At 55.9% G+C, this 10150-nt stretch overlaps 1 protein-coding gene across 4 annotated transcripts; it reads right to left on the reverse strand.

Moving 5' to 3' along the window:
• Positions 1-13: 13 nt before the first annotated feature.
• Positions 14-10077, reverse strand: ITFG2 (integrin alpha FG-GAP repeat containing 2). 4 transcript variants are annotated; one of them, XM_015244923.3, is made up of 12 exons: positions 9863-10077; positions 6186-6281; positions 5576-5617; positions 5224-5395; positions 4381-4520; positions 3787-3935; positions 3318-3421; positions 3059-3112; positions 2860-2951; positions 2020-2137; positions 1094-1267; positions 14-1008 (listed from the first exon to the last, which is right to left on the reverse strand). In XM_015244923.3, exons 1-12 carry the CDS (start codon positions 9956-9958, stop codon positions 905-907), a joined length of 1341 nt encoding a protein of 446 aa, XP_015100409.1. In that variant the 5' UTR covers positions 9959-10077; the 3' UTR covers positions 14-904. The 4 variants fall into 4 exon arrangements, with proteins under 4 accessions (XP_015100409.1, XP_072810823.1, XP_031526638.1 ...); XM_072954722.1 differs by having other exon boundaries at positions 5224-5422; XM_031670778.2 differs by lacking the exon at positions 6186-6281.
• Between the last annotated feature and the right edge of the window lie 73 nt (positions 10078-10150).

Here is a 10150-nt window from a genome sequence, read left to right on the forward strand (position 1 = left end):
ACAAACGCAGACGTTCCTCGACCTACGGTTTTTTTTTTTTTTACTTTATGATGGAACAAAAGCAATACACACAATGCAGTAGAAAGGGCACTCTGGATTTTGATCTTCCCCAGCTAGCAACACAGGGTCCGGTCCCCTCTCGTGATGCTCAGCAGAGCGCACAGCCCCCAGGCAGCCCGACGGTGAGGGTGAACCACCTACACACTCGGAACCATCCTGTACCCAGACAACCCTCTGTTTTCACTGTCAGTACAGTATTCAATAAATTCCGTGAGGTACTCAACTCTTTATTACAAAATAGGCTTTGTGGGAGCTGATTTTGCCTAAGCATAGGCTGATGTATGTGTTCTGAGCACGTTCATGGCAGGCAAGGCTAAGCTGTGACATTCAGTAGAGGAGGTGCGTTAAACGCACTTTTGGTTTATGGTATTTTCAACTCTCGACGGTTTATCAGGACGTAACCCCATAATAAGTGGAACAGAGTGTGTAGCTGCCACTCCCGTGACAACCACTAGTGTCAGTGACTTGGAGTTGTGCCGTGGAGCCAGCACTCGGGATGGGGTGGAGCCCTTACTGCCACGGCTCTGTTGCAGCAAAGTGTGTTACAGCTCACGAACAAGTCTATCTCCCACACAGCAAGAGTGGGGAGCTCTGGAGAGGAGCAGTGCCAGGTAATGTGGAGTGAGGTCGGGGACCCTGCTCTGATGGGCGAGTGCACGAGGAAATGGGCAGAGGGTCACTTTATCTTTTCCCCAGCAGACCACGAGGTCCACAGTTCAGAGTCACCCTGGGGTTGCCGCTGTCCCTCCTGTCACGGACATCCCTGTTGTGCAAACACCACAGATACCTTGTGGGGGTGCGGAAGTTCAGGAGGACCCTGGTTCCGCTAAGAGGGCTGGGCCAGCTAGGTGGGATCCTGGAGGCCTGTGGGAACACACTGCGGTGGCCGGTCCGGGTGGTAGAGGGTTTGGTGCAGTAGAGCACGGGCGGCCAAGAGGTCGTCAGGATCTGAGGGCAAGAAAGGGGCCGGTGGGTCTCCTGGGACCAGGGCCGCTGCAGGCCTGCAGCCGCGGCCTCCAGGCCAGGGACTCACCTATGCCCAGCTCCCGCAGCAGGCTCCGGAAGTCCGGATGGGCCTCCAGCAGCTTCAGCAGGTTGGTGGACTCCATCCGCTCAAGCTGCACCTCCCAGTACACGTAGATCTTCTGGTTGAAGGTGACGTACACCAGGCAGGGGCTGTTGCGGCCCTCCTTGCAGGCGTACAGGCCTGGGGGCGGCGGTGAGACCCAGGTCAGGGCAAACGTTCACATCAGCAGCTCCCACCCGCCCACAGACATCAGGCAGGAGACTACCAGCCCTCCTCCTAGCCCTCCTCTGTGGGGAACTCAGTAAAGCAGGGAAAGCAGTCAAGCATCTGGCCCGCTGCAGATCGGGAAAACCACGGTAGCAAAGCCCGAGAGAAAAACACCCAGGAGGCTGTGTCTGAGGCTCTCCCGCCTCAGCGACGGCCGGGAGATGCGGGCAGCTGCTCGTGGGTCACTGGACTGTGCGCGCCAGCGCGAGGTTCAATTCTGCCACTTCAGTGACCACAAACACCCCCACGTCACCCCCAGGAGTTAGCGCTGCCTCCCAAGGTCCCCCATCTGGAACCAGGAAGACACTCCTCACAGAGTGTTTTCTGACACCCCCACCGCAGCCAATCCTTCAAAATATTCAGAGATGGACAGCCGGCTGTCTTTTATTTCTTCCGACTTAAAGCCGTAAGACGACAATTTGGTACCCGCTCATCACCCTCTAAGGAAAGAGCTAAAGAACTGTGTTTCCGGAGACTTGGTCAGGGGGCACGGTGAGGGGCAGTGAGAGGGGTGGGTGTGGTCGAGGAGGGCGGGACCAGGGCAATGAGAGGGGCGGGTGTGGTGAGGGGGGCGGGGCGGGGCAGTGAGAGGGTGGGTGTGGTCAGGGAGGCAGGGCGGGGCAGTGAGAGGGTGGGTGTGGTCAGGGAGGGCCAGGCTGGGCCACCTGCACAGAAGGCGCGGATGTTCTCATCCACTTGGAAGCGGACGACGGTGCGGTTGTGATCGATGATGTACGTCTGTCCGTCCCAGGCACAGGCAACCACCTCCTCGTGCCCGTTGCCCTGTAAAAGGCCGGACTTGAGGATGTAGGGGCGGCCAGGAGCCGTTTCAGGAAGAGACCTAGTGGCGAGGCTGGATGAAATCACAGGAGCTGTGGACTCCACCCAGCGGGACACATGGGGAAAGCAACCCCCGCGTTTCTCCCCAAGCTTCTCACGGCACCAGGCACAGAGAGGGCTGTCAGATGAGCCCCTGGACATGGTGCTCACGACAACCCTAAGAAGCAGGCAACATGATTCCTACTTCATACTGAGGAAACAGCTCAGAGTCAAATTCACTCTCCCAAGGTCACCCGGCCGGGAGGTGGCAGCCCTGCTCCACCTGACTGCAGAGCCTTCCACCCCTTTCAGTCCATCAGGCAGGTGGACCACAGCATAAAAGCAGCTCCACCTGCCGACTCCGGGGCCAGAGCCCTGGTAAAGACACACTTGAGCACGGAGCACAGGAAGACTGAAAAAATGCATCTGTGGGTGCACTGGTAACTCACTTCTGGACCCTGGTAATAACTTGTTTCTCTGTGGACCATTACTCCTGCTGAGAGGGGCTGAAATGAGGCTCCCTGGCGAAGAGAGGACAGTGCTAATAAGACCCTGGAGTAAGGGGGGATCAGGCCTGTCCAGAGAGACTTGAGATAAAGGCTGGGTTGACTGGGATGTGAGAATGGCCCCGCTGAAGTCTCACGTGAGGGTGGAGGCTGCCACTCCCTGCCAGGCCCTCTGCTCACCGTGACGTCCAGTTTCTCGAGGGCAAAAAGCTGGTGGTCCACCTGCACCGACCACAGCAGTTTGTCCGCTTCCTCCATGAGCTTCAGCGTCCCTATAGGGGAGAGGTGGGCGGGGCTGGGGGTACGAGCCCTGTGCAGACCCCCAGGTACACAACCTCCTCTAACTCCCATGGGCCGGAGGCTGACCCAGGGGACTCACCGTCCAGGGTGCAGAGGGCAAAGAGGCCAGAGGCACCGCTCTCAGGGCTGTGGCCTGTGGGGGAGGTTGGGGCAGGGTTGGGGTGGGGAGGGGACAGAAGGATCAGAGGAAGGACACGTGAGGGGAAGGCAAGATCAAAGTGTACAGGTGAGGGCAGCCAAGGGCAGGAGGGAGGGACAGGACCACAAACAAGGGAAGACCCTGCACCCCTCTCCCCAGGCACCTCTGCATGCCCCGCCCCCACCCCACCCAACCCCACCTCCGCCTCGCCTGATGTTGCCAATGAGGTGAGTGGAGACATTCTTGTTGTGGGTGCGGCCGGATGTCTGGTGCAGCACCACCTCTCGGGGAGCTGGGGTCTCCCTGTGGGAGGGGGTGGGGGAGACTGAGAGAGCTTGGCCCTCGGGACAGCTGCAGGCCCCATCCCCGCACGAGCTTCCAAGACAGGAATCAGCATGGAGACCTCTGGCTGACCCTGCCTGGCCCACATGGCAAGTAGAAAGAGAGGGACGGAGTGGCCAGACTGGAATATGGGAAACTCTTCCAGGTGCTACAACGTCATGGTCAGGATTCCGAGTCTCCAGGTAATCTTCCCACATGGAGGCAAAGGTGCTTGTGGGGTGGGGTGGGGCGGGGAGTGGGGCTAGCTGGACCAGCTCAGACAACAGCAGACCCTCCGTGGCCGTGCAGCCAAACGCCCTTCGCCATCCACAGGCCATACCCCTTACCGAGTGCCCTCCGCCGGCCCCTCGGAGGTGGGGGCGGGCCCAGCATCCCTGTTCCAGGTGCACAGCAGAATCGCATAAGCACAGCCTGGCTGAGACACCATCAGTTCGGGAGCGCCCAGGGGCCCTGGAGTCACTGAGAGACTGTCCACCTGCATCAGAGAACAGGGGCTTACAGGGGGCTGGAGAGAGAAATGCGGGCCTGCAGAGGTCGGGGGAGGGCTGGGCCAAGGGTCCTGGGACAAGTCCCCAGCTTTTGAGGCAGCAGCAGGAGGAAGTCTAGAGTCCCTGGGCTCCTGCCACGAGCCACATTCTCCACGCGGACCACCTGCCTGATGATCCACTGTGTGGATCCTCATGGGCCCCATCACACCCATCCTCACGTCCCTGATGCTCAGCATAGAGGCCCTTCCCACCTGCCTGTAACAAGCAATTTCCCAAGACTCTGATTCTAAGTGATCTTCTTCAGATCTCCCTCAACAAGGTCATTTTCCCTCTTCCCACCCCGCACCTTGGCCCCGCTGTTCTCCCACGAGCCCCTCCAGGGAGGAGGGCTTCCCTGCCCCCTGGGCCGCGGTCCGACACTCAGCCTCTCACCTGACCCTCCAGCATCCATTTCTTGAGTGACACCAGCTGCCCGGTCAGATGCTCACTGCTGTCACCCAGGTCTTCCCAGCGGAAAGCCCGCACCACGCGGTCTGTATAACCCACCACCAGCTCGCAGCGGCCATCGCCGTCTGTGGATCCAGAAAATAACACAAGTTTGGAGCCCAGTCTGCATTTGTCAGCTTGAATCTTACAGGTGTGCACCCTTCCCCTCCAGTACCACCACCATCAGCATCTCCATCATATGTGACTTCAGGCCCAACCTGCTGTGCCCACCATCTCACACACCCCGGGTCTGGTGCCCGACCCCTGCCCTGCTGCGTGTCTGGAGCCACCCAGCTGCCTCGCAGGGCCCATCAAGTGTCCTGAGAAACCCCACACAGCTGCCACTGCCTTCAAGACGGCTTCTGGCCAAAGCACCAGCCCCGTATCTGAATGGCTCATTCCCCCGCAACCTTCAAGTGTTGATCAACTGTCACCTTCTTGGCAGAGACTCCCCTGACGACTCCCTCTGCCTCCACTTCAACACCCTCTAGCCCCTCCCGTGATTATTTCCTCTGTGGTGCTTTCCACCTACAAGTATGCTATTTAACTTTCTTAACAACATTTCTATTGCTTATCTTCTGTCCTTTCCCAGTAACGGTCCAAGAGAGCAGTCATTTTTGTCTGTTTCGTTCACTGTTACAATCAGCGCCTAGAATGACGCCTGGTTTATAACAGGAGCTCAGTAACTCGGCTTTAAAAGGCATGACAACTGCACAAATGAGCACAGGTGAGCCCCCTGAGTCCCCGAGGTCCTCCCCCCCGGCCGCCTGCAGAGACAGCCATGCCCACCGATGTCGCTGATCAGCATGACCTTGGTGTTGGCAGGGATGTGCTGCTTGAAGACGGGGCGGGGCTCCTCCCCCACGAGGGTCTCGTGGTGCCCTGAAGCACCCAGGGCCTTGGCAGGTGTCAGGTCACACAAGTGAAACCAGCCCTCGGCACTGACGGCCACCACCAGGTTCTGGGAGAGACACAGCGGGAGGAGGGGCTGGGGAGAGAGGTCCAGGCACAAGCCTGGTCATCAGAGCACAGAAGCCAAAGCTGAAGACCAACTCGCAGCTGACCCCCACTGAGAGGCAGGGATGGGTCGAGGGGAGGCCGGGGAGCTACACTGGAGTCCTGGGGCCCCTGGGCTTCTTACCTTCCCTTTGTTACATACATCTCCAACACCGACACAAGTGAGCTGCAAGAGAAGAAAGGGAGGCCAGGGAGACACGCTGAGGGAGGCCATGACGCCCAATCCCTGCAAAGCAGGGGGTGGGCTCCCCATCACCACCACCTGCTGAGAACTCAGTGGTGCACGGGCCCCACATCCAGAGTCTGTGCTGATCAAGTTACTGTGCTGGGCTCGGTTCACCAGACAGCAGTCTGAGGACCTGAGGTAGTGAAGACAGCCTGGGCCTAAACAAAAACCCACATCAACACAGCCAGGCCATCATGCTTCCAGACATGTGCAAACGACTAACCCCGTGTTCTACTACACGATCAGACAACCCAGGCAGATCCAGAAAGAACTAAGGGAGTCACTGCATCACGTAAAACGAAAACTAGCCCGGCTGTGTGTGCGGCAGCTGGGAGGGCACTGCCTGGGGGCTTCCCTCCCTGACTCAAATGAACCCTGACCCAGCAGCTGGCTGAGCAGCTGGTGACATAGGACACAATGGGGAGCTCGCACGTGGGACTCAGCCTTGACAGTCCCCGGACAGGAGGGAGCCCTTTGCCCCCTGGAGACCCAGGGGTTGAATACTGACCATTCCCTGGCAGGAACAGGTGAGCCACGGCCGGCTGTCATCACTCTTATACACAGACAGCTTTCCGCTGGTGTCTCCCACCACCAGTTCATTTAACTTCAGATGGAGAGAAGAGAGAGTGTTACGCGAGGCCCTGCTGAGCCACTCGAGACTCTCTCCTAGGCCCACCCTAGGGAAACCAAAAGACCTCAACTTGGATCTTCATTGACTTTGTTAAAGTATTTTGAGGCCAACATTGCCAGTTTCCCAGAGTTTGTTTCCATTTCGTGTGTGTGTGTGTGCGCGTGCGTGCGTGCATGCGTGTGTGTGTTGAGGACAGGGATGGTTAGAGAAGGGGCAACACAGAATCTATGATCCATGCCAGAAAAATCTGACATCTGAACAGCTCAAGGCCCCATTTGCCTGCCTTCAGTTCTTCTAATTTGTCCTGACACATGGGACACATTTTGAAAACAAGCTAATTGTGTAACTTTCGGAGAATTTAACTTCAGAGCTCACATTTAATCAGGGACCAAATAAAGACAGCGTCAGCTCTGGGGCTCTCCCTCCCCCCGCAAGACCTTTTGACGCTGGTGTGCTGAGTGAGCAGCGGGGCAGCATCCGAGCTCTGAGGCTCTGGTGCCCCCACGCGGTGGCCAAGCTCTCAGGAGGGTCTGGAGACTCTTCACCATTTACATCTGGTCTCTCCATTTCCCAGGGGTTCCCCAAAGGCTGGTCACCCTTTCCAGGAGACAACGATGATTACCAGCTGGCTCCAAACCCTATTTCCACAAACAGTTTCATGATTCCCGCTTGGGAGGGACTGTCCTCAAAACAGTGAGTATTAGACTCTCAAGCAGTTTAATTCTGAAGGCAACAAAGTCATAATGCATGGACAGTAAGGAAAAGCAAGAAATAAACTGGGGTTTATTAATAATGATTTACTTGAGCTGAATCTCAGATTTATCTTATTTTCATTAGTTACGGGAGTTTCTGCTGGGAATAGTAGAACCAGAAGCATAAAACAAGTTTATCGACATCAAACCCTCTACACCGGATGTTTCCGTTACAGTCGCCCCAGAGGACTTGTGCGGGGCTCAGAGTGCAGCCACCTGAATGTGAACCCAGCCCTCTTTGCCAAGATTTTTTCATCTATAAAACAAGGATCATAAGACTGTCCACATTATAAGGATGTTGTGAGACTGAGCCGACAGAGGAAAGCACCTAGGATGGTGACTGGCATAAAGTCAGCACTAATGCCAGGCAGTTTCTGGCTTCCAGTTAAATGCCTCCAAGGCTATGGATCTCAGCGTCTTTCCTACGATCGGTTCTTTCTTTAATACATTGATTCCACAAAAGCCATAGTCCATAGTAGACCCTTCATAAATATTTAGTTGATAGGCAAATGACAAAAAAGATTTTTTTTAAATAAACAACGAAATCAGAATGAAAGAGAATACCCAGTTGGCTCTGGAGTTTTCAGGTAAAGCTGGACAATCAGTTAGGGGTACAAAGATAAACGCCACAGGCTCACAGTTATAACAGCTGTGTTGAGAAGCACCTCGCAGTTCAACAAGGGCACAGACACAGGGTTAAAAATCACAAAACTGTCTAGCAAGTGCAGTGAGCAAGGAGATGGGACTCAGCCGGGCAGACGGTGAGACACTGGCAGGTGTCCTGGACAAGGCCATTTCCAGGATGGCCCACCTGCGCCCCAGCCATTTTGCTCCTCTGGGGTCCATCCTGGCTCTGGCTTCTGGAGGTTACTCAGTGACACCAAGAACCCCAGCTGGAGAGGACACCATCAGCTGGAAATGCCAACAGGGAGAGGAAGTGAGGTCTTCCCGTGATCTGCTTCAGCCTTCGAGAGACTGTCTCTCGCCAGGTGTAGCCAGGCTTCAGTGGGGTCCTGGAGAGTGTGTACTCCCTCCCTCGGTCTTAGCAGGAAATAAATTACTTGCAAACACTTTTAGGCTAATAGTTTATTAGGATGAAAGAAGTCTTTTTTCTGCCCCAAATCTCCAAATGCTGGCCCAGAGGAGCCAGTAACAAAGTTCCATCCACACTCATGCAGGCTGACTGTACCACACCTGATGCTCACCAGCCAACTACCTCACCTACTTGCCCTTTTTCAATCATATTTATTAATAACAGGCAAAGCCCTTCAAATTGCTTTGAGATACATAGTAACATTTGCCTTTCATAACGATCCTCATTTATTCAACATTGAGTGCCCACTACATGACAGGCACTATTCTTAAGGGGTGGAAATTCGGCAGTGGAAAAAGCAGATAAAAAATTCCTACCATCACAAAGCTCACAAGAGTGGAGCTTACAACTAAGGTTAAAAAAAAAAAAGTAGTATAATATACCTAATATTGCAGAACTGAGTGTGCAATTCACTTATAGAAGTACAATTTCCAAAAAACTGATACTATGAAGCTATGAAAAAAGGCATTAAACAAAGAAGACAACTGGATAAAATGGAAGACAATGCATAAAGTCACCCTGTTAATTTACTATGTTAAAATGCCTCCTTTGACTTTTCTCATAAAATTATACTGTGTAGCATACAAAAAAAAGTGAAAACTCAGAAAACATAATACAAATTTATGAGAATAACTTTTTCCTCCCTAAAGGAAGAGCTGAAAGAGGCCTCATAAAATACCTTCTTCACCACAGCACAAAAAAGGCTGTGGGGAGATGGGGGTGGGGGTGTTTTAGCCCTTGTTTATTTCCAGGGTAAAGAGCACAAAACAGTGAGAATGAGAAGCAGGGAAGCAGGGCAGAGACGCGGGGCAGAGGGCAGGAGAGGACGGCAACAGTGAGCTTTGCATTAAAAATATGAAATAGAGACAATGGGAGAAAAGTGTCTCACACCATCAGACGCCCCCAGCCCCTTTGGGGCTCCACCCCAGGACTCTACACATTCTAATCAGTGCACCTCATTGCATTTCCTTATTCTTGTCACTATCACCCCACCTGCTGATGAGCTACCTGAAGGCGGGAACTGTCTTGCTCATCTCGGATTTGCCACAAGGTAGCAGAGCCCCTGGCCCATCACGGGCAGTTCAGGACCAAACACTGACGACGACACCAACCCCTGCTGACCGTCAGCCGCGTCCCAGACACGGTTCTGCCTGCTTTCCCCGCATTAACTCAGGCAGACGACGAGATTTTAAAGGAAGGACTGCGAGGGGAGGAAAGCTAGATGGACAGTGTTTTGGTAACAACCGAGGTGAAGTGCTTTGGCGGTGGGCCCGCCGGGCTGAGACGCCCCGGCCAGGAGCCGAGGGCCGCCCGGTGGACCCGGCATTACGGCAGACGCTCCCGCAGGCGCCGCGCGCGCGCTGGGAGCCCATTCTGAGACTCTGAACCGGACAGGGGCCCCGAAGGAGGCACAGCGACAGGAGCGGGAAGCCGGGAACCCGGCCACCAGAGTCTACTGGCTCCTACGGAGAACAAGCGACCGAGCCAGGTGAGCTACCAGACCACGGAAGCTGCCCGAACAGCCCTCCCACCCACCACGCAGTCCTCGCGCGCACGCGCACCGCGCACCGCGCACCGCGCACGACGCAGGACGCACGCCGTACGACGCACGCCGCTCCCTCCTACGCCGTACGCAGTACGCAGCACGCCGCCCCCTCCGCCCCGCCCGGCCCCGCCTCGCCGCGTCTCTTCTGTGCGCATGCACTGACCGTGTCGTTATCGACGTCTCCGAGGCAGATGGCATGCGGGAAGAGGCTCCCGCTGAACTCCAGGGCCACGCGCTGCACGTAGCTAACAGACCTCATCTCACTTCCAAGGGCTCAGGGGCTCTGCAGCCCCGCTAAGTGTTCCCTAGCTCCTCCAGACTGCCGCCCGAGCGGAAGGCCACCCCGAACGGAGAGTTACGTCACCGACTGGGCCTCCAATCGTGGCCTCCGTCGCGGCCCCTCAGGGAGGAGGCGGGCCTTCCGGGCGCGCTGGGCGTGGGGGGGGGGGGC

The sequence above is a fragment of the Vicugna pacos genome, chromosome 34 (genome assembly GCF_048564905.1).
Source record: "Vicugna pacos chromosome 34, VicPac4, whole genome shotgun sequence".
Taxonomy (NCBI): domain Eukaryota; kingdom Metazoa; phylum Chordata; class Mammalia; order Artiodactyla; family Camelidae; genus Vicugna; species Vicugna pacos.